This window comes from Nematostella vectensis, chromosome 2 (assembly GCF_932526225.1).
Source record: "Nematostella vectensis chromosome 2, jaNemVect1.1, whole genome shotgun sequence".
Taxonomy (NCBI): Eukaryota; Metazoa; Cnidaria; class Anthozoa; order Actiniaria; family Edwardsiidae; genus Nematostella; species Nematostella vectensis.
The window spans coordinates 6591150-6615208 of NC_064035.1; the positions used below are offsets into that span (position 1 = coordinate 6591150).

The following is a 24059-nucleotide window of genomic DNA, read 5'->3' on the forward strand; positions in this document are numbered from 1 at the left end:
CCGATCGCTATGCTAGATTGATCACCACGCCTCGTTATCGATTCCTTTTTCGTATTGGAAATCGCTGTATTTGCACGGTCTCGGATGTTATCAACACTGTAAGAGGGGGCGCCTCAATTATTTCTATCGCCATATTCAGACATAGCTTTGAATGCTGCCAGGCTTATCGTGGCGAGAATGCTCGCCTTGTGATAATATCGACTTCTTAGTAATCGGTAAACTGCTCACTGAATATGGGTATGCCTGTCTTCAATGCCTCAATTAAAGGTTTAGCAAAAGATTAATTGATAGAACATATATATGGTTCTCAGATAGAAATGGTTTTTAAATCATGATGACATCTAGGGTTTTGGTTGGAGGGAGCTGCAAGAGAAGAGAACCTGTGTTAGATTTTTTTCTTCTCCGATTCTGTTTTCTTTTTTTTCGATGACTAATATGTTGATACATTATGCTTTTTAGTGCTCATCTAGGTCTGTCCTAAGTTAATTTCCAGGTTAAAGCTTGAAAAGATCTCAAAAACAGTTTTAGGACTTCGAAAGACAACTTGAGCGTGTCGCGTTAAAAATCTAGATAGAAAAAAGTAAGAAACCTTGTTCATTTCTTTTTCATCTTGAAAAGTATGAAAATAGGAAAAGCAAGCTGCCAGTCCCTTTCTAACATTTTATGGAAACCTTAGAAATGAAAGACAGAATAAGAAAAGAATTGAAAGGGTTGAGCAGAGGCCCGAACGGAAGGTTCTAGCTAAGATAAACGTCCTATACAAACATATGCTGTTATATGCTGTTGTAAAAATACGTCATGGATGTGAGATCTCATGAATAAACCCTTGTTTAGCTTAGACCCCCCCCCCCCCCCCCCCCGGCCTCCCCTAGCTATAGCAGCCAAAATTACATAAATGTATGAGACATTATCTAAAATACAGGAGAAAAAATACCTTGAAAGTCCCTTTCTTGCCCCCTTCTGTTAAAAATCCTGTCTACGCCGCTGATAAAGTAGCACCTTTTTTGGAGAAGGGGTATTTGTGCAAAACAAACAAACACAGACACACAGCAAGTAAAGACGACGAAAAATTTTTGGGTTTCCTGTGTGTGTGTTTTAGCTTAGTAACCGAGCCCTAGTTTAACTTGACAACAAAAATGGCGGCAGTTTTGTTGTGAGTTTTGTATTCACAAATGCTAAAAAAAGACATGGGTAAGCGTTAAAACCATTTGTTCCATCATGAAAATTTTTATGCAACAGTCGATTATCTATATTGCGCAGCAGATTCATCGCCGTCTAAAGGTATTTCGGTTGCTCTGATTGCTAAGCGAAATATTTCACAACAAGAACAAACGAACTCTGACCAAATGTAAGTATAAAAATGTTTTTTTTAATTATATTTATTAGATAATCCAATATCTTACATTATATAGGAATCAGTTACCAGCCCACTCGTTTGCTTACTTCACAACTACGCAACACAAAACGAATTGCGTGAAAACTAAAAGATGTAAAATAATTTTACTGTATTCATAATTCATAAGTTACACACTGGAAGCTCTGGCTTTATGTGTAAATTAATTTATATGATTCTCATATGTGCATACGATTGGATTAAATAATAGTAAACAATAAAAATCTTCGCTCCGACAAAGAGCTAATTTTCGACACGTCAGCTAAGCTACTGTGTTTTCACATAGGCATTCAACTAGACCAGACATGATTTGATTTGTCCTTGTTAGCTTATCAGATTCCGTTTATTACGTTTATTACTACTCTTTAAATCATAAATTTTTCAATTGTTTCTTAAGGTTTGTACAGTTTTACATAAAAGAAAATGCAAAATCATACTATATGATTTACTAAGAAAGTAAAGTTTTTTTAGTCTTAACTTTTTAACATTTTTCAGAGCTGAAGCATTACTCCAGCTGACCCATGTGCGTCTGGACCGTGAAAACCTCAAATGTATTGACAACTTGGAATGCCTTGGCAATGTCACCAACCTATACCTTCAGCATGTAAGTTTGAATCAGTTACTTGAAAATTTGTTTCAGGGGACAAACTTCCCCCATCCCTAGTAATTACCTGCAGGGTGATTAGGGATGAGGGTGGATGGGGTAGGTACCATGTCCTGTTATATGTCCTGTTATATGTCCTGTTATATGTCCTGTTATATGCCCTGTTATATGTCCTGTTATATGACCTGTTATATGTCCTGTTAAATGTCCTGTTATATGTCCTGTTATATGTCCTGTTATATGTCCTGTTAAATGTCCTGTTATATGTCCTGTTATATGTCCTGTTATATGTCCTGTTAAATGTCCTGTTAAATGTCCTGTTATTTGTCCTGTTATATGTCCTGTTATATGTCCTGTTAAATGTCCTGTTATATGTCCTGTTAAATGTCCTGTTATATGTCCTGTTAAATGTCCTGTTATATGTCCTGTTATATGTCCTGTTAAATGTCCTGTTAAATGTCCTGTTAAATGTCCTGTTATATGTCCTGTTATATGTCCTGTTATATGTCCTGTTATATGTCCTGTTATATGTCCTGTTAAATGTCCTGTTAAATGTCCTGTTATATGTCCTGTTATATGTCCTGTTATATGTCCTGTTATATGTCCTGTTATATGTCCTGTTATATGTCCTGTTATATGTCCTGTTATATGTCCTGTTATATGTCCTGTTATATGTCCTGTTATATGTCCTGTTATATGTCCTGTTATATGTCCTGTTATATGTCCTGTTATATGTCCTGTTATATGCCCTGTTATATGCCCTGTTATATGTCCTGTTATATGTCCTGTTATATGTCCTTTATATGTCCTTTGGGGAGGAGGGGGGAGGCAGGGGAGCCAACAGCCATTGTGTTGCTCAGGTGAAGAATTTGTACGCCAGACAATGCAATGAATGCATAGCAATCACTTGCAAAGTATCTTGTAGATAAAAAACTGAAGCATGGTAATATTTGCAATGATGTCAATTTGCCTTTTTTCTCGTTTCAGAACAATATTGAATATATCGAAAATTTGGAGACTTTGCAACAACTCAAGTAAGCAAGTTACATACTAGGTGCTTCCCTTATATTTGATTATTTGTACAGATATTTTTAATACAATTTACAACATGATGAATCTCTTTTCAGCTTCCTGACTCTGGCAAGCAACAAGATTTCTGAAGTGAAGAATTTAAAATGCCTGAATAAGCTAAAGTTCCTGGACTTGTCAGACAATAATATTACTGAATTTTCTACAGGTAGGAATGAGATCACATTTTGAAAATGAAACTGTGAATGTAAGTGTAAAGTGTCAACACTCTGTTAAAGACAATCTGTGTGACATAATGTTTTTTTTTTGGCAGCTGGGGATGGGGAACGGGGTGCTTATTCTGCACTCATCCATAGCTATTTGCCTAAAAAATATCATAGTATCACTGAAACTTTTCACTTAAGAGAACTGGTGTCAATTGAAAACAACACCCCAAAACAGATCAACACGGGATTTGGATAATATATGTACTCACATACTGTAAAACAGATCAACACGAGATTTGGATAATATATGTACTCACATATGGTAAACACATTTTAAAGATCCAGGGGCGTAGACAGGGGGGTGGCCCAGAGGGCCCGGCCCCTCCCTTCTAGCATCCAAAAATACAGTAAATGTATGAAAAAAATTATCTAAAATACAGGAGAAAATGCCTTGAAAGGGCCTTTTGGGCCCCCTCCTGTTAAAAATCCAAATCATTAATGATTTGGTATTAAATCCTCTTTCAGTTGATGGGCAAAGTTGAACAAGATAACTTAGGTGCTCTTTCTTATATTATAGATGAATTTCCAAGTGAACTATTGATTCTAAACCTTCAGGGAAACCCATGCCTACAGTCTGAAAATTACAGGTACTTCATAGTCCTCAGAGTAGCACCAGTGTGGCTGAGAATAAAATAAAGAGTAAGATAAGATGAATAAGATTTATTTTCATCAAATGTAGCCCTCAAGTTACAAAGTCTGTCATGAAGGGGGCTCAATGCCCCACCCTCCTCTCTTCCTATCTGGGAGGCCCATGTGCAACATCTCTTTTGAGGGGGACTAGAATGCTTTGAAACAACATGGGAATTAATTTGTAAATTTGGTTTCAAGTAGTGAGAGCACCAACAAGCAAGAAAAAATGCACTCAGTTAAAAATAAGACTCTTGATTTTATTATATTATAATAAAAAGTTGGTTAGCTCAAAGCTTGGAAGGGTATTTTTTAAACCTGTTGGAAGAGCACGTTAATTGCATACTTTTTAATAACTTGCACTTTGCCTATCATAGGTCTTGCATCTTGAAAGCTTTGCCACATCTTAAACAACTTGATGGAGCCACAATAACCAACAAAGACAGGAGAGAAGTAGGCTTTGAAGTGTAAGGGACTTGTGTTCTTAACCTTTCCGACAGAACATTGGTTTATCTAAAATCTTTTTCGCCCAATTATTTGAAACAGTTCTTCCACAGAGGATGACTCTGAAGAAGAGTCTGAAGATGATATAGAGGAGGAAAAGGGTGAGACAATATAATCATTTTTGCCTTTTGTTGCTGGTGGCATTCACCTGACAGATACTGTAACTATAGAACCTCAAAGCAGTGGGAAAAACTTTTTATCCATTTTTTCAGCTTGAATGTTTGTTTTCCTTTTCAGGTAGTAGCTTAAAACAACATTGCGACAATATTATTGTCCGTGCCAAGATACGTGCAATTAAGGTACAGTATGATCTAACTTGTACAATCTGCTGACACTTTATTATAACATAAGATACTTTTAGTGCATAAATCATCGGCCAATCACCATTCTAACATCATAAGAGCTATACTTTGACGTGTGACTTTAAAAAGGCGCTTGTAAAAGTATATATATAATGACGGATTTCTTATCAAAACAACGTTCAATTTTTTTTTCTTTACTTGATCTAAATGACATTGATAGAGAGGAAACTGTCTGGAAAATTTTAGTTGGTCCACTCTATGCACTTCCAAGGTTAGAGTAAACTTACAGCCTGGAACGAAAGCTAGATCCATTTTCTTCAACTTAATATGGAGAGGCTGAAAACACAATATTGTACTTTATTTATCTAGAAGAAAAATTCAAATAATTAGAAGATATTTTAATAAGCCTTAGTGGTCAATCCACATTATTTTCTCTGTTTTCGAGTTTTTCAATTTTTAAATTTAAAATGCTTGTTGCACATAGTGACATAACAATATAACGACACAGGCGCTCGCACTTTTATGTTTCATAATTTAAGCCCGACATAACGACATGGACGTTTAGACATAAAAGTTATGTTATGTCCATGTCTTTATGTCGGACTTATGTCTTTATGTCGAACCATTCTCACTTGAAAATATGAACATAAGAGTGTGCTCGCCGATGTCGTTATGTCGCCAGTGTGCACCAGGCATAACACTTAATCGCTCATAAACCCATGCAAAATCCCCTTCTGGGCACTTTATTTTCTTTGGTAGTTTCTGGATCCTAATCAAATGCTAGGGTGTTTTTCTGTGTACAACAGTCTAGACCGTAGAGTATTTCCTTTTAAAGGAGGATGCTTCACATGGTAGGAGACTGGAAGAGCTTGCATCCATACGCGCAGAGGCCCTTCATTCGTCCCGGCCCCAGACGCAACCAGAGACATAATCATGTCGATAAAAGCTGGGGAAACGACAAGGACTTTCATAGACAATCTTTATATAGTTAACTGCGTTTTTTGTTATTGTAAACGCATAAAATACATACAAGGTAGTTGTACAGTACTCGCAAAGACGTCCCGCCGTAGGTTTTGAGAACCCTTCAGGGGATGTGTTGACAAAGGGCCTGGGGGTCGTTATCCAGTACGCTACTAGTGCCCTTGGACCTGGACCCTTTTTTTTACTTTTATGTCCCCCTCTTTTCAAAGTGTCCCGGTTGCGGCGATATGATGTATTACAAAAAACAGTTAAGCTTATATGAGTCAAGTCTGTTATTTCTATTAAGTCCTTCCTTCCTTCTTATGTTTTACCTACTACCGGACCACCTTGCCGTTTGATTCCCCCCCCCCCCCCCCCCCCCCCACGTACATCTTGCTTGTAGGGTCTCTCTAGGTTCTCTCCGCTCATTCGTCTCTATCTGGGACTTGGTTTTGATGAGTTTGGGTGAGCATCTCTTTCTTGTTTCTTAATTCACTTAATTACTCGCGCAAAGAATCCTGGGGCAATCCATCGGGCAAAAGGCCCATAGCATTCCCTGCTAGCAGAGGCCTCATTCTTCTTCTGCTCGCGAACGCCAGGAAAATATGAGCAGGGTCAACAGGAGTAAAGCGATGTGCAGTAAAACCTCGATAATAAAGACATCGTTTGAACCCATACAACTTTCCTCATACAGTGAAACCTCGTTTATAAGGTCACAATTAAGGGCATCCCCGCAGGACTTCCTTAAGGAACCTCGTAAAAATGGCCTTGTTTGGAATAAAAAAAACGTTAACTGGGAAATCGTAAATAAAGGGAGAACTTCTCAATCTCTGAAGGGAGACAAAAGTTAGTTAGAATATTGAGTTTTACCGAAAGAAATGTTCTAGTGAATGGACCATCTCCCGCCAACTTGCAATAAGTTCGATTCCCATTTACTTTTTTTTTTAATTAAAAGTAAATGGAAATCGAATTTATTGCAAGTTGGCGGGAGATAATACAATACAATAAATTTTATTTGTACCACAAGATGAAATTACAATACAATACTACCGGCTGTCTAGAAATAAATGAAGAGCTAATCTAGCTAGACAGCCAAAATTAAATAACTTACGAGATTTTGTCGTCAGACGAGGCACAGATACAAAAACAGTAATAAAAAAGAAAAAATGTATAAGTAAACTTAGATAAGAACGAAACATACAAAAGTAGCAAATATTACAGGGCTTCTGGAATTACGCGCTTGTGCGGAAGCGCGTAATTTGGCTTTTTCCGCGTAATCCACAAATTTCCGCGTAATCCCGCGTAATTGGGCTAAATTTTGAAAGCAAAACATTTAATTGCACAGCTGATGTGTTCTTTTAGGGTTCTTACCTCTATTTCTCGTAAAGAAAAAGAGATATTCTTCGTAAGAGTGCGATATTTCGGACTGAGTTTCGAAAACAAATAAAATGTCTAGGCGTTCTTTGCCAAACCGCGAAGGCCTAGGACTAATAATAAAATACCTTTTTTAATTGGCTGGTGGCTAATAGCCAATGAAAACTTGCCTAAGATATTTTCAAGTTTTTTCGTGCTTTCCTTCGGTACAAAATGTAGTTCGGGCGTAACAGTTGATATTCCGTGTAATTTAGCGCGTAATTCAGTAAAGAATCCCGCAAAATCAATGAAAAATGTATTGCAAAATCCCGCGCAATTTAGCGCGTAATGATTGATTTTGCGCGTAATTTAGCAAAGAATCTCGCGTAATTTTGAGGGTTTTTTTCGCGTAATTCCAGAAGGCCTGAATATTATACACACATGAAGATATAAATGGCGGCAAAAACGTCTTAGACGTAGTTAGAGGTTATTTAAATTTCTTTTAATAGTTTTTTTGGATCGGCTAAAGGGTTGCTGCTTGGCTGAGTAGTCAATTTCATTCCATGTTATAACATGGAATAAAGCGAAAAATGAGGACATATTTTTATGCAGATTGCAATAATAAATCGTCCAACATAAAACAATAAGAACACAACCAAAGATTGCAATGACCACTTTATTCACAAAGCGTCGATCATACTCATAATTTGTTAGTGGTAGTAAACTAATTTCGTATAAAACAGTTCGCTTAGGCATAAAGCGGGTGGGGAATAAATAAATAGCATCTCACAGGACACAAACCCTCAGGCCAGTGTTGTAGTGCTGTCTTTATTCTAGGGTAATGTCGATTATTGGTTAGGAGCCCTTTGTTTCTTCCTACCATAGGAACCATCTTGCAGGGTGCATGGTAGTTGGAGCTATGCATGGTATGGTCAACATAGCACAAGGCGCTAAGCGAGGCTAATGCATATCTCGACATTATCTCTATAAAGCGCGCTTTACTACACGCTCCGTATGGCTTTGCCTAAGTTACCGTCGATTGACAAAACGTTGCCGTCAACCGGCTTCGCGACTACGCGACAAGCCCGCATGCAAGCATGAGTAAAAACCACTGAAGCGCCTAGCTATATAGCCACCGCATATATTCAGGCTTGGTCGCGAAGCCGGTTGACGACAACGTTTTGTCAATCGACTGTATGCACGGCGAGTGTTACAGACACTTTGTATGACGTCTTACACGGCGAGTGTTACAGACACTTTGTATGACGTCATACACGGCGAGTGTTACAGACACATTGTATGACGTCATACACGGCGAGTGTTACAGACACTTTGTATGACGTCATACACGGCAAGTGTTACAGACACTTTGTATGACGTCATACACGGCGAGTGTTACAGACACATTGTATGACGTCATACACGGCGAGTGTTACAGACACTTTGTATGACGTTATACACGGCGAGTGTTACAGACACTTTGTATGACGTCATACACGGCGAGTGTAACAGACACATTGTATGACGTCATACACGGCGAGTGTTACAGACACTTTGTATGACGTCATACACGGCGAGTGTTACAGACACTTTGTATGACGTCATACACGGAGAATACCACATATTCCTCGTATGACGTCATGCATGGAGAATGTCACATTTACTTAGTATGACGTCATACATGGAGAATGTCACATTTACTTAGCATGGCGTCATACACGGTGAATGTCACATACATCGTATGTCGTCATACATAATTTCATATATACTTCTTATTTAGTCATACACGGAGAATGTCACATTTACTTCGTACGACGTCGTACATGGCGAATGTAATGGCAGCTGCGTATGACTTCAAAGCTTCAAAAGCTCGGTATTAAGTCAAAGAATACGATCAACACATGACATGTCACATGACTTTGTCTGACGACACACATGGCAATTGACATTTTGACACTGGGTATGACGTCATCCACTGATCTTTATAATATAGACGCTGCGCCAGCGCGTTCCCACATGGTCGGGAATCGGTCTCTAACTTGACTTGCTGAGCTCTTTTACGCATGCAGACGTCTATTTGCTACTGGCTACTAATATACGTTGTCATTAAAATCTGAGAGCACTTTTAAAGCTCTTTCCGTGTCGGGTAATAAAAATCTTAAAACGACGTGGCATTTTCTATAATCTTGTTCGCCAAATTTCACTTTGAAGTAGATTTCCCCAGGGCGTAACTAGGATTTTTCCATAGGTAAGCCAATTACCGCAAAAGGCCTACAACTTTAAAATATTTACCTACATATCCTCTTAAACTTTTTGTTTTAATGCGTTCGCAGATCAGATACGCCATACGCGTATTAGCGTACAGATCATGGTCACGTGACAAGGTCACGTGACATGGTCACCCCTTAAATTATATTCTATTTTGCTGTAATCAGTTAATGGCGAGTTCCCATCAGTGAGAGCTACAGAAATTATCTTCGCTTTTTCCATAACCTATCCTCACTACGGAAATCATCTTCGCTTTTTCCATCACGTATCCTTATTATGGAAAGTTTCATATAGATTAGATCAGCAAAGCCAACTTCACGTAATATCCTCCCGTCGGTGAATTCATTGTCTGAGTTAGTGTACACAGGAGAACGTTCGGAAGTCGTAGCCAACACCTTTTCGCCACTTGCCAATTAAGATCAGATGGCTCAAAACCTGAAAAATAATATATCAACTAACCAACAAACCTATACAGTACATCCAATCTGATGAGCACAAATCGGAAAATAATATGCTTTGGGGAACTAAAAGCACATAATCACACGCGGCGATCTCCACGCCTCCCGATCTTACTTAGATCTTGCGTACGATCTTACCTAATCCCACTTTGGTGGCTTGTACGTCACTTTGACTCCCATTGGCTTTTTCTTCTTAGCAGCCCCACCCCCTCCGCCTCCTCCTCCGCCCCCTCCTCCTCCCCCAGAGGACTTGGACGGCTTTTTGGGTACGTCGGTGATACGTGGAGTGGAGGGGTCAACAAAGGAAGGGATGAGCTGATCCTCGCCACTTGGCGCCTTTTGGCCGTTAGGATAGACTCTATCAGGTACAAATTCACCCTTCATTCTCCTGTTGTAACACAAGAAAGTATTCCCGTGTAAACAGCGGTAGAATTGCTAGTTGTCCCAAAAGCAGGCAGATGTTGGTATTGTTTGTATAGGGCTTAATATAAAAAGCTGGAGGTGTTGGCGTTGTGTGTTCGAGACTTAAACTGCGATTCATGTTTCATAGCCCGAAATGCCTTATGGATATAAAACTTTTGATGAAATAAAGGTGATTGATAGCTCTGTTCCATATATGCATCTTAATATTCAAATGGTTTTGTCATTGTTCATTATCCATGGTTCTTTGCAGGTTGCAACTCATAGCTTCCCAGAGTGCATCCTTATTTGAGAGTGTTGGCGATGCGCGTTCACTTCACGAAGCAAAAATGAGGCGTTGGGTCAAAGTTAAAAATCAATGCAAACGAGATATTCAGTAAGGAACTAAATCCGCTTGAATCACAGCGAAATTCAATCCAAGTTACAGTAAAAATGCGAAAAAGCATACAATAACCTATAGTCATGATATTTTCCAAAATGAGATATTTTAATATTTAAAATAAAACCAAAACAATAGTGTCACGCAACTCGGATTTAGTCTCACGCAAGTCGGATCTATTGTTTCATTTTCAGTTTAATCTTTGTTTATCGAGGGTAACATATTTAACCGAATATACATTTTTCTAACATATCGCCCTCGGTTAGTAAGCACTGTCACTGGGGGTGGTCACTGCCAGAGGGTTTATTGCGTCCCCAGTGGTTCTTTTACGTCCCTTCGGTTCAGGTTAATGTAGTGCAGCTTGAAGAGACGGGACCTCCGGTTTAGTGTCCTTATCCGAGAAGACTGGAAACACGGGAAAATAACTTCAACTCACTTGTGACACAAATTCGAATCATGGCAGGAACCCGGAAAAATCCCCAGTTTGAGCCAGGATTCGACACTCGGCCACAGCGGTGAGAGGCCGACGCGCTAACACACTGTGCTTTCACGCAACTAAGATCTAGTGTCACGCAACTCGGATCCAGTGTCACGCAAGTCGGATTCAGTGTCACGCAAGTTGGGCCCAGAATCTAAAAAAGGGTTTTGCCCGGCTTAGGTATAAAAAAAAGGGATTTGAGTTGCTTACCTTAGGAATCGTACAAGTATAAAGGTAACGACGATCGCTAGCACAAGGAAGCCACTGATACCCGTCACAAGGATGATGATAAAAGTGGTGTGTGACATGCGCACTCCGTCCTCTGCACCAGACCTCCCTCCTACGTTAGGGTCTCCCCCTGAGGAGTGGATATTAGAAAAGTTACAAAACGGGTTATTTGACTGTAATGATACAGCAGTTAGCATTGAGGAAATATCGTTGCGAGGGTGAAACATCTTGATGCATGGCGATCGAGACCTCTCTATCGGACGTTGGCTAAAATGTCACGCTGGCCAATTATCCTTGATTTACTGCGCAAATTGCTAATGGTACCAACAAAGCATACGCGAACCCGTGCGTGGGTAGTAATGGTACTCTTAACCTTCCCTCGGTATCCATGCACAAACTTAACATATGTCCAAACGGAATCATAAGAGCATAACAAACTGCAAACAAATCGACAGTGAATTTGGCTTCAAATGTTTAGGCGGAAAAGAATTGATTACGAAAATGCGATTCGCTTGTTGGACACAAAAGTTCGCGAGTGCTTGCTGTTTGCAGGTTCTTACGTCAGATTCATTCTTCTGTTACATTTTTTATGTTTAATATATTGAGAGCAATAAAGACGAGCGGACAGGCAATACAAAGCACTTACTGTCATGCGCAACCGCGATTAAGCTGTCATGCAACGCTGCGCATGGATAGTGAATGGCACGATGAACTTTTATTCATAGCCTTGGAAGGGCTCGAATTACTGAGGAGGGGGGGGCATAAAGAAACATTAAGAAAACATCTGGGGGAACAGCCACGCCCAGACTGGTCATTTCCTTATACTTTTTTTAATATTGGGGGGAGGGGTGGTGTTATTGTAGCTATCAATACCATATTTATTGTACATTGTACCGAGTGTGCAATACTTAAACTGCTATACACGGCCATATATTGTTTATTATACCGAGTGTGCAATACTAAAACTGCTATACACGGCCATATATTGTTTATTGTACCGAGTGTGCAATACTAAAACTGCTATACACGGCCATATATTATTAATTGTACCGAGTGTGCATTACTAAAACTGCTATACACGGCCATATATTGTTTATTGTACCGAGTTTGCAATACTAAAACTGCTATACACGGCCATATATTGTTTATTGTACCGAGTGTGCAATACTAAAACTGCTATACACGGCCATATATTGTGCATTGTACCGAGTGTGCAATACTAAAACTGCAATACGAGGCCATATATTGTACATTGTACCGAGTGTGCAATACTAAAACTGCTATACACGGCCATATATTGTACATTGTACCGAGTGTGCAATACTAAAACTGCTATACACGGCCATATATTGTACATTGTACCGAGTACGCAATACTAAAACTGCTATACACGGCCATATATTGTGCATTGTACCGAGTGTGCAATACTAAAACTGCTATACACGACCATATATTGTACATTGTACCGAGTGTGCAATACTAAAACTGCTATACACGGCCATATATTGTACATTGTACCGAGTACGCAATACTAAAACTGCTATACACGGCCATATATTGTACATTGTACCGAGTGTGCAATACTAAAACTGCAATACGAGGCCATATATTGTACATTGTACCGAGTGTGCAATACCAAAACTGCTATATACGGCCATATATTGTTTATTGTACCGAGTGTGCAATACTGAAACTGCTATACACGGCCATATATTGTTCATTGTACCGAGTGTGCAATACTGAAACTGCTATACACGGCCTATACTTCGAGTAGCTTGAATCATAGAGCGGCAGGTGAAAAAATAGAGATGTTGTCACGAAGCGTACGAATATGGGCGAGCAGTGCTATGCGTTTGACATCGAGGTCCATCTGGCAACTCTTTGCAACACAAAGCTTCTAAATAGTGATTCTGTTTTTTAGTTATTTGAATAAGCTGCTGAGGAAATGCCTGCATTGTGAGTATTATTATATTATATGCAAAATCGAGGCATCATTGACATTTTCTATTATTTTTTTATTATTTTAGTCTGGATAAGAGGGTAGGAATTGTGTTAATCGTTCCTGCGTGTGCGTGTGTGTGTTTTTTTTTTAATATAAATTGGTTCGTATGTAATTTCAGTTTTCTATGTAATATGAATTATTTATGCGCTCCATACAAAACCGCGAAAATTTAATTCATGTCTTGATATAGGTCCACCGATTTATAATTTAAAGAGCACCTACAGTGGCAATGTTAAACTGTGGGAGTTCATTTGAACTGGCCAATATTCAATTATTGATGCGAATATAAAAGACGTGAGAACAAATGCCGACACCTTTTCGCCAATTTCATTATATCCCCGGGAAGATCAAAAGCTGGATTCAAAAGCAACAATTCTTAATAAAGAGAATAGACATTGCAATATGTTTCTTTCTGTACATTGCAGAATAGTAATATATTAACATTTGTCAAACATGAGACGAGTGATGCCACAGATGCGTGGATGGCGCGCATGACAGCTCTTTCCGTGGGGCCTAATGCGGTCAGGGCCTTCGTCTTGAATCGTTTAGCATAAACCGTAAGAATGCGCAAAAGAATATCAGCCAAATAATCCCTCTTTATAAGGTGGTTTTGTTCATTAAAACTTTCCTATGGTTGCTCAGACAACCTCACTTACAATCGACAAAAGAACGCATAACATTGTTTTAACGACTTATGATAATACTATCGGAGATAAAGGGAGAGGGCGTGTAGGAAAACACAATAACAACCGGTCTCTTAAATCGCCCTACCTGGGGTCCGAGTTGGGCTTCTTGGTGTGGATGACACATCCCATATACTCGAACTAGTTCCTCCTTTAGAGTCCCAGGCTGCAATCACCCCAATGGAAATGTTAAGTTGCTTGTTGAGCACCTCTCGCTTCTCGCGCATGAGGTCAGCCAACACGACTCCGTTAAGGACTTTAGTACGGTTGCTCGCTCCCATGTGGGACGTCACAGTTGCGTAAAATGCAGCGGTCAACCCGCCTTTGCTATGCGCAGGCGCATCTGGCGAAATACTAAACATCACCACACTGACGTCTATCTGAGACTTAGAACTCCCTGTGGAAGATGGGGCTGAAGGATTTACGCTGTCCGGTCTTACCGTTGGCTCGAAAGTTTTAACAATTTTGATAACATGTCCCGGTGTACTTGGACTTAATTCCCCGCTGTCCGCTTCCCGGCGTCTTCTCTTTAGTGACTTTGACATTGAAAAGCAATCAATTGTTCTACAAGCATCCGCTAGCACTTTCTGTGTGACTTGCTTTATCTTTGGCTCGATCACCAAGAACTCTCTAATACTAATTGAGTCAATTGTGAGGGCGACTCCTTCTTGTAAAGCACGAGGGTCAAGTAACTTGGTGCAGCACGGCAGTCCGCTAGTATCTGAGGCGCAGTTATAGCACACGCACTTGACGCCGCCCGTAGAACAAGCGTAAGGCTCAGCTGGCGGCAAGGTGGGTACACGCTGACCCTGGATCTTACTCGGCACAACTGACATGCTCGGGGTACCTGTGGAAGGAGAGAATGCAACATTCGAAAAGGATTGCGTGATAGTTTTACAAGGTGTAGCTGAGAGAAGTGGCGATGGGGTCCGCGATGTTTTCGTGACGTCGATCTTTGGCGAAGGTCGCAGCGTCGGTAGACGAGAAAGGGTTCTATCCCGGATTGTTTTTGAAGAGGGACGAAGTCCACTAGACCCCTGACGCCATGGTGTCATTTCATTCTTTGAAAAAGGGGTCTCTGGATTGAAGGATTGTGACGGCTTGGAGTCAACACCAATAGCTGATTTAAGTGATCCTGTATTCCATGGGTCTTGGCTTTTCAGGTTCCCAAGTTCCGACGGTATTTGATTGGTTTCCATATTGGACCATGAGCCTCCCTTTTGGATCAAAATGATTCCGTCCCCGTGAGTGGCGCTTGCAGTCGACGTGAGCAGGGTCTCGGTAGAGCACGGCGTCGTGTAAGGCGCACTTGTGGAATCCAGTACTTGGCTCTCGCTCTCCCCATCCCCTGAGGGTTCACAAAGGTGAATAAGAGTGATGAGGAGAAGGCATCTCAGCGATACCCTGCGTACAAGTGTAAATTTGCCCCGGTGTTTAGGCAGCAGTGTGACTTGTGACTTGGGCATGCCGTGTATAAAGTCTCACGTCTGGATAAAGCACTCAGTTGGAAAGATAGGGGCCATCATTTTTAAGCCATACATAAGACCCAGCGAACACTCAGCTGAACGCTTTCTCGTCGACAACATTTACCTATGCGAAGTTCACTTATTAACCCTTTCCGAGCCAAAACACTGATTAAAATAAACAGAGAATTTGACACTGCGATCGAGGCAGGTGGCTGGTCGCCGTTCAGCCAATCGTGAAGGGCGAATACCCCGCGTACTCTTACTTGCATCTATTAGCGTCTAAATCGATTGTAATTGATGTTTTACACGGAATGGACTTAAGAAAGGCAATTTAACGATTTGTGATCTACCCTGCTAGAAGCCAATTGATCTACACTAACACATATTATAGTCGAGTAATTAACGCATCCAACAGACGCCCGAACCGCAGGTTGAGAAGCTGTCGTCGACTAACCTACCAAACGCACGGTAGTGGTTAAAGGAAGACGATTTGACTTACGCACTATAAGAGATGAATCGAACTTGGGAATTAAATATTCGGGTACAACTTTGAACACAGCCTGAAATATCACTGAGGAAAACCTGTGACCCCAAATTGTCTGTTTGCTTTCAATTTTCTCATAAAAAGCCACGAATTACTCATCATATCAAATTCTTTCAATCTCGTTATTAAACCGCTCTTTGAAACAGACACCATTTAACACCTAGGACATCTCCTCGGAAAAATATTCTTGTGGAAGTAAAATATCTCTTCTTGCCGCATTCTCACTCGGTTAAATAATTTATCAATGTCATGGTTAGAAATAAACTCCTCTGCTTGACAAAGCAGAATTATGCTCTGTTCTGTTTTATTTCCCCCCTAAAAATTAGTATTGCTATTTTCTCACTCAATTCAATTACACTTTCGTTCAAAACTGAGTATTACTTTAAGGAAGTGTTATTGCTTTTATCCTTTCACGGTTGATATAATTAAAATCCTATATTTTCTTTTGTCAATTGAACATCTACTCTATGCCTAGAACATAAAGAACAGGAAGACGTTAATTTATTTGCCTTCCATTTCCTGGGATTTATCTTTTTTGTGAAATATTCAGGGCCTGCTGCGGCTTGAAATAATGTTTGTGGTGAAGTGGCGGCTTTCGTAAACAGAGGCGTATAGCAGAGTAAAAACTAAATACAAAAGAAATTAACTTTTGTTGATTATGAGATTTCATTAACTCCTGAGGTGGGAAATTAGAATTATCAAATTAAAATCTGAGAAGAGATGAAAGCACGGATAGTCACTAGAAGCGTGTGAAATAATCATGATGAAAAAATGTTTAAAAGTGACACACCGTCGCAGTACACATTTTACATATACATGTTCTCTTAATGTCAAAATCGATGTACACAAAATATAACAGAAAATTCAAAAACTTGGAGTTCATGTGACCACAAAAAAGCGAAGAAACAAGATATTTCATTGAACTTCAAACAAACGCTTAGATAACTATCGATGACCTAAAATATTCAAGTAGATGTTGTGCTTGTACCAATTTTATAGCAAAGCAAACTAAACTATTTATAATCCAAAACGCACGTAAAAATCAAGAAGGAGAAGAACATAGTGAAAGACGTTTTGTTGGAATTGGACATAAAAATGCGTTCTAAGCCCTTATTGGTGAAAAAAGCTCTGAGTAAGACTTTTTCAGTCATAAAGAAAAGAGCGGAAACAAAATGACGAAGATTAAATCTAAGTGTTGAGTATAAGCATAATTCACGATATGTTAATATTTTTGTATTTCAGTGTTTTAGCAGGGTTTGGTCATTTCGAGGAATGGTAAAACTCTCATCATATTTTACGTGCCAGATTTAAGCTTTCACGCCTTGTGAACATCACGTGCCATATATATTCATACGCCAACCAGTGATAACTTGCCAAACTGTCATGTGCACTCCTCCTGTAGATCACGTGCCAGATTTTTGTTTGCACGCCTCGTGAAGATCACGTGCCAGACTTTCACCCGCACGTCCCGTGAAGATCACGTGCCAGAGTTTCGCTTGCTCACCACATCCGTGCATCACGTGCCAAATTTTCACTGGCACGCCTCTTGTAGATCACGTGCCAGATTTTCGCTTGCACACCTCGTTCGTGCATCACACGCCAAACCCTCATATGTACAACTCGTGTATATCACGTGCCAAACTCCCACCTCTCCTATTCGACCACGTGTACTCACACGGCTTGTCCACATGGATTTTACTTGAACGCCAAACTCAATAGTCCTTTACTGCCATTTTAGGTTTGTTCTATCGTCACGTGCACGGCTCTTGGGGCTCTCGTACACTTGCTTCCGTCGATTGCACGCCACGTGTAGAACCACGTGCAATGTTGTGATGTCGGCTCAAAGTTTTTTAGTTTGGACACGTGCACGCCTCATGTGACCACGTGCACCTGCTTGTGTCAGTCGCCTGCATAGTGGCTATATCCGTGGAGATTAGTTAAGGTTCGTCTTCGCCGCCATTGGCTTGAAAGTGGAGTGCATCTTTGGCTGTAGTGGGTGCGTAGAAACAGCATGCAGTGGCAATAAATAACAAACTGATCACAAACATAAACCAAGTCATGAACATGTGAGTTGCACATCTTTTTACATTTAAAAGCGTGTTTTGCAGCCGCATTAGTTGCTACTATTGGGTACTCATTATTAGTTAATGATTATTTGTCTTTGCTAGTTGTACAATGTTAGAAAAACATCATCGTTTCATTCAAGAAGAAAACAAGAAAATTTGCGAACAAGAAGGAATGGTATGAAGAGTGACGTCACACGATGAGTGCTTTCGTCTAAATGGTCATTAGAGGATCGATACGGGGTGCGCGGGCTAAAATACTCACGCAATAGAAATAATTGAGTTTTTACGCGCTACGAAAAACGAAGGAAAAGAGGATCCTTTGCAAAGTCGCATAAAAGTTCTCAACTAATATTGCGTTAAGTGGCCAAGGCGAGAAAACCAGCTATTGAATCGGACTTACAAATAATGGTATTCAATCGGTAGTCGAGTGAGAAGGGAAATACAAATTCAAAAAATATATATGTTTAATATGTAATAACGTCACGTGATCAGGGATGTAGAGATGTCACGTGATGTGAGATGTCGTGGCGCCACGTGATGAGGGATGTGGGACGTCACGTGGTCAGGGATGGGAAGACATCTCGTGATATGTGCTGTGGTGACGTTACGTGACGAGAGATTTAATGACATCACGTGATGAGGGCTGTGGTACGTCACGTGACGAGAGATTTAGTGACGTCGCGTGATGAGGGCTGTCGTACGTCACGTGACGAGAGATTTAGTGACGTCACGTGATGAAGTATGTGGAGACGTCACGTGACATTACAAAGCTTACGTAGTTAAAAGATTTGAATAAGGCATGGGTGGATGAGATGGTGGATGATAAGACATAGGAAATACTGCATGTAGCAGGCCGCCAAACATCATACGCGAGGTGAAAATGATAAGCGCGAGGCCAAAGCGAAGTCTGCAAGCCAGTCCTAGGCATGCAGCGGCGTGACAACGACACATAGCGTGACAGGGTGCGTGACAAGTTATATTTAGCAATGGCTCTTGAAGGCGAAAACCACGACAAAGATGAAAGAGCACATGGAACAAGACCTCTTGGATGCCGTTAGACGAAGCGGTTAGTCTCCGTGTGGTGGTATTTAGTATTTCTCAGATGCAGACCTACTTTTCTTTTCCGGGGATATAGTTTAAACTGCACTAACGCATAAGGATCTATCGCGCCATGTGATGTTACTTTAGTTGGAAACAGAGTAATTTGTCGATGGAAGTATCTAAACCAGCCATGCTTAGCGTTATTAATAGTAATAATATTCTAGAAGCGTTATATCATTGGCTTAGGAGTTAATTGATCGTTTTGTGTGTGTGTGTGTGTGGCATTTAAACGTAATAGTGTTGCGTGGTGTGGATGTAAGAGTGTTGCGCGGCGTGGATGTAAGAGTGTTGCGTGGCGTGGATGTAAGAGTATTGCGCGGTGTGGATGTAATAGTGTTGCGCGGCGTGGATGTACTTACTACAGAAGCCACAAGACAAGGGACAGACTGACTCCATGTAGCGACGGTGGAACTGACAGTAGCCTGACTGGGCGGCGTACACGGAGCAGTTCTCAAGAGTATCCTGACATGGGCTGATCGTACGCTCTGCAAACAAATCAAAGTAATTTTGTGACGCCCTGGCGCAACGATTAATGGAACATATAATGGACGAGGTCCTAGTTGTGGGATCTATGCTATCTTGATTTTTTTTAAATATTTTTTTCAGCTTTGCACGCGGTCGAGTCATTTGAGATGGAGATGTGGTGGAATCATTCCGTTTGCTTTAAAGGCAGTTATGCCTTCAAGGGCAGTTATGCCTTCAAGGGCAGTTATGCCTTCAAGGGCAGTTATGCCTTCAAGGGCTAGTTAATGTCAGCATGCATATATTTTGCATTGTTGGCTCTAACTAGAGCCCCTGCAAAACATAATCATAGTTCATGGTTACCGCTAATTCAAACTCGAACGGATTTATCAGAACGCAAGCTTGCCTTTCTGAAATTCAGAAGTAACTAAAACCACATAATTTAGAATAAAATCCAAACCAATTGCGATCTAGAAGAAATTAATTGCAGAACCTGTAGCATCAGTTGAAATACAAGAAATAACCTAAGCTTCCTGGTAACGAGAAGAGGGTTCCCAACTTACTTTCCTCGCAGGGGCCAGGTGTAATGTCAGGACATATACACTCGAACTTCTCATCTAATGAGCGGCACGTGGCGCCATCGTGACATGGGTTGGTCACGCAGGGATCCGCTAAAATACAAAACGTCATTAGTCTTGCAACACAATGATTATTTCATTAAAACAGGCTTCGACCAAAAAGTCTATTAATGTTCATATGAGATTCTTCATGCTAGTTTCCGTCTCCCATAGGGGCGTGCACAAAATTTGCTTAGGGGAGGAGGGATGCGCAGACGTGGGTTTCATATGGATAAAGAATAGTACTGGACGATACTTTAGTAAGAAATGAAACACTTTTTGCCGGCCAACCCTACTAGGTTAAACACGTCTATCTCCAATAATGTTGGATTTTTTAGTATACCATAGCCCATGTAAAACTGGCAAAAACCTACACGGCTACACGTAGGCCAGAAAAAACCCTTAAATAAAAAAGGGGTTCTTTTATAAAGCTTCATTTGTTATGCACAGGGTTAGTCCGTACGGTCAATAAGGGTGGTCGCCACAGGGTTGATTGCTTGCACAGGGGGTTGGGGAAGGGCGTGGCCTGGGGAGAGACATCGGTTTTACCAACCGTTAGATGAGAGGAAAAAAGAACCCCAAATGAATGCTTATGACTATATTTGACCACACGCCGATAAATGGATGAATTATGAAGTTTGAACTCTTTGTGATGTCTACGGGAAACCCCGGACGATGTCGCCTCTTTAGCCTCTTTACGTATTAGCTTCTCAAATTAAGAAGCGCTAAAATCATTCACAACAAACCTTTCTTAAAGTGGCAACAGATGAGGGACTTTGTTGTCTTTGCGAGAACTGTAAGGAATGAGACCTCTACCTCGTAGTGAGACAGTTCATACGTCCATATCACCAAGTGACCAATGTCAATCTTTGCATAGTTATGCAGCTTGGTCAGACTGTTCGGTCGCCCTAGTGTGATTATCTCGTAACGTGGCTTGAGAGGCGGGAAGGTGACCTCTGCCGCACTCTTGTCTGTTACTACTAGTTTCCCATTTCGATAGACTTTTAGACCATTGTCAATATGCCAGCTAAAGACAAAATGAAACCATGCTTTTGGCAGGAAGTCGAGCGTGATCTTCCAGTCTTTGGTCTGGGTGGAGAGATTTAGTACAAAGTTCTTAGGTTTGTTCTTTTTAGGGTCTTTGTGGCAATTTAGACATAGGAACTGGAAGCCAGGTCCTCGTTGATGGTCCGTGTATCGACCGCCAGATAAAATAAATTCGCCTGTAATAACAATGAAACAAAAAAGTCATCAATCAAGTCAATCATTATTTTTTTCGCATTGAAGACAGATTCATGGTCGCAAATGCAAACTCCTAATCAGACGACGCGATTTTGTAGTAGGTAGAGATATAGAAGTAGAAGAATGAGCTTTCAGAGCAGTGAGCTTCTTTTACAGCACTGCGAGTGACATCTGAATTACTTATCAACTTCAATATCAGATAAAAGAGTGAATAAATAAGCGTTCGACTTTGTGTCTCTGTATTTTGCACTTGTTTTCCATCATGTTTTATTTTGCAAGCAGCTACGTACATCGTGCACAAGGCAAATGTCGTACTCGTTCTTGTCTTCAAACTTCAGTTCCTGTCCTCGTTGTATAAATACCTGCATGGTACTTGATCCAGAACGCGACAGTCAGTCCGTCATCGCACAGCGTCGGGTCATTAATGCACTTGCTCTTCAAACCGCTAATCAATATCCAGTCATCTACTCCGTCCAGTGACAACACGGGGCCCAACTGCTCCGCATACGTGGTGCGCACTCCGTTGTATGTCAAAGTCTTGCAATTGCCGCGAACGTCCAGTAATGTTCTAGAGGGTGTGGTCGAGTTGAAGGGCCAGTAGTGGACAGCGTTCGGATATCGTGACCCTGCAGAATGAAAAATGCGAAAATGTTTAAAAACAGTCTTTGCAAGGGAATCACCTTATTATGCGACTAGAACATGGGTCCGTAAGTTAGCAGACCGCTTGCGACAGTTAACAAAGTGCCGCGTGCAAACAGGGCCCTCATCGGTTAGCAAGGCTTGCATGGTCTTTCGCCGCCTTGCAGCAATTCAAGAAATAGCGCCAGCATTGTTTAGCAAACGATGTTAGTTTTTTTTCCGCAAGTTACGCTAGCTGTTTTCGCAAGCAATGCTGTCTGTTTTCGCAAGCAATGCTAGCTGTTTTCGCAAGCAATGCTAGCTGTTTTCGCAAGCAACGCTAGCTGTTTTCGCCAGCAATGCTAGCTGTTTTCGCAAGCAATGCTGTCTGTTTTCGCAAGCAATGCTAGCTGTTTTCGCCAGCAATGCTAGCTGTTTTCGCCAGCAACGCTAGCTGTTTTCGCCAGCAACGCTAGCTGTTTTCGCCAGCAACGCTAGCTGTTTTCGCCAGCAATGCTAGCTGTTTTCGCCAGCAACGCTAGCTGTTTTCGCAAGCAATGCTAGCTGTTTTCGCAAGCAATGCTAGCTGTTTTCGCCAGCAATGCTAGCTGTTTTCGCAAGCAATGCTAGCTGTTTTCGCAAGCAATGCTAGCTGTTTTCGCAAGCAATGCTGTCTGTTTTCGCAAGCAATGCTAGCTGTTTTCGCCAGCAATGCTAGCTGTTTTCGCCAGCAACGCTAGCTGTTTTCGCCAGCAACGCTAGCTGTTTTCGCCAGCAACGCTAGCTGTTTTCGCCAGCAATGCTAGCTGTTTTCGCCAGCAACGCTAGCTGTTTTCGCCAGCAATGCTTGCTGGTTTCACAAGCAATGCTTGCTCTTTTCACAAGCAACGCTGGCCGTTTGCATGTGGCTTCAGCGGGAATTGCGGAATTGGATTTACGTTGGAGTAGAGTGCAGTTTAGGCCTGATATTGGTCATGTCACCTAACATGCCATTAACCGACTTTCGCAATATATCTTATATCGCAAACAGGGATACAGGGAACAGGGTTCCGCTCTATCCCCTCTGTTAGTAATTGACAAGAGAAATCGAATATAATATAAAGTATATCCATATAAAAATACTTAAGTTACTATGCTGTAAATTCTCGATGTTAAGTAGGTCACAGTTCAAGCTGCAAAGATGGGGGATTGGAAGGTGGTAATAGATCAATAATTACCAACATCCCCTGCTAAGAGTCTACAGCCATTTAAGCAAGAGCGTCCTACGCAACACGTTTCTTAAACATAATTGCCGCATATTTCACAAGGCGTCATTTATTCCCTTTAAGGTGATCTCAGCATAAATGGTTATTAATATTTCTATGTGTCATTACGAACGGGTAAAAAGAGTAAACTAAGATTTTTAATCCTAAAACATGTCGGCTCTGCTTCTTATATGAGATGAGAACATACTTAAAGTTAATCAATAGAGAAATTCCCTGTTGATTCTTAACAATAGAAGCATCTGTAAAGATTACGATACGATAGTGATCGGTTGAAATACTTCCTTTTCAAACCAATGCCTAACAATATCTTTTCGATGTTTCTGTCAAATATCCTTTTATAGTGTAAGCTGTACGTGTACTTTCAGTACTGCCTTTGGGTTAGATCGCGGTACATGATTTGTTTGCCTCTATCATTGCAGTGTATTTGTATTTATGCTCACCAGGTGTTAATATGAATGGAAGAAAAGGAATATTCTTACACACTTTCGCCCCTGAAGAATAGCTGCGGTGGTCGCACAGGGAACCTATCATAAATGTTCTATAGAATTTTAGTATAAATCCGCTCACTGGCTCTCGTACTCACTATCTATTGAGCCATAGATAGTGAGTAGCGAAAAAGCCGGCGCTTTCGCGCCAAAAGCGGTTATTTATTACTGAGAATTATTAAAATCATATTTTTTTCGCTACGCGCATCGTGGACTATCTATTGACTCATAGAAAACTC

At 40.8% G+C, this 24059-nt stretch overlaps 2 protein-coding genes and 1 long non-coding RNA gene across 13 annotated transcripts in view; 2 read left to right on the plus strand and 1 right to left on the minus strand.

The window, feature by feature from the left end:
• Positions 1 to 1098: 1098 nt before the first annotated feature.
• On the plus strand, positions 1099 to 6360 carry LOC5517956 (leucine-rich repeat-containing protein 46). 2 transcript variants are annotated; one of them, XM_032362343.2, is made up of 10 exons: positions 1099 to 1191; positions 1261 to 1348; positions 1889 to 1997; positions 2985 to 3031; positions 3125 to 3234; positions 3810 to 3879; positions 4297 to 4386; positions 4466 to 4524; positions 4661 to 4722; positions 5561 to 6360. In XM_032362343.2, the coding sequence occupies exons 1-10, from the start codon at positions 1173 to 1175 to the stop codon at positions 5654 to 5656; spliced, it is 750 nt and encodes a 249-aa protein (XP_032218234.1). In that variant the 5' UTR covers positions 1099 to 1172; the 3' UTR covers positions 5657 to 6360. The 2 variants fall into 2 exon arrangements, with proteins under 2 accessions (XP_032218234.1, XP_032218235.1); XM_032362344.2 differs by having other exon boundaries at positions 1105 to 1191; positions 1264 to 1348.
• A 1340-nt stretch (positions 6361 to 7700) lies between these two features.
• LOC5517903 overlaps positions 7701 to 24059 on the minus strand; it is a 41457-nt gene continuing 25098 nt past the window's right edge. For 7 of the 10 annotated variants that reach the window (XM_048724334.1, XM_048724331.1, XM_048724333.1 and 4 more), the window contains 8 exons: positions 21815 to 22078; positions 20957 to 21433; positions 20157 to 20264; positions 19491 to 19616; positions 14043 to 15302; positions 11252 to 11399; positions 9903 to 10152; positions 7701 to 9741 (listed from right to left, as the gene is read on the minus strand). In XM_048724334.1, coding sequence (XP_048580291.1) covers positions 9903 to 10152; positions 11252 to 11399; positions 14043 to 15302; positions 19491 to 19616; positions 20157 to 20264; positions 20957 to 21433; positions 21815 to 22078 — 2633 coding nt within the window. In that variant the 3' untranslated portion in view covers positions 7701 to 9741. The remainder of the gene's footprint in view (positions 9742 to 9902; positions 10153 to 11251; positions 11400 to 14042; positions 15303 to 19490; positions 19617 to 20156; positions 20265 to 20956; positions 21434 to 21814; positions 22079 to 24059) is intronic. The other 3 variants (XM_048724339.1, XM_048724338.1, XM_048724340.1) reach the window with 3 other exon arrangements.
• On the plus strand, positions 17540 to 20333 carry LOC116601496. The gene is made up of 2 exons (XR_004290051.2): positions 17540 to 18030; positions 18133 to 20333. It is a non-coding gene; the product is annotated as an uncharacterized LOC116601496 (long non-coding RNA).

Excerpts from the sequence above, each read along its gene's own strand:
- LOC5517956 (XM_032362343.2), top strand. Across the intron at positions 3,235-3,809 it reads TATTACTGAATTTTCTACAG|ATGAATTTCCAAGTGAACTA; the intron begins GTAGGAATGAGA and ends CTTATATTATAG. Across the intron at positions 3,880-4,296 it reads CTACAGTCTGAAAATTACAG|GTCTTGCATCTTGAAAGCTT; the intron begins GTACTTCATAGT and ends TGCCTATCATAG.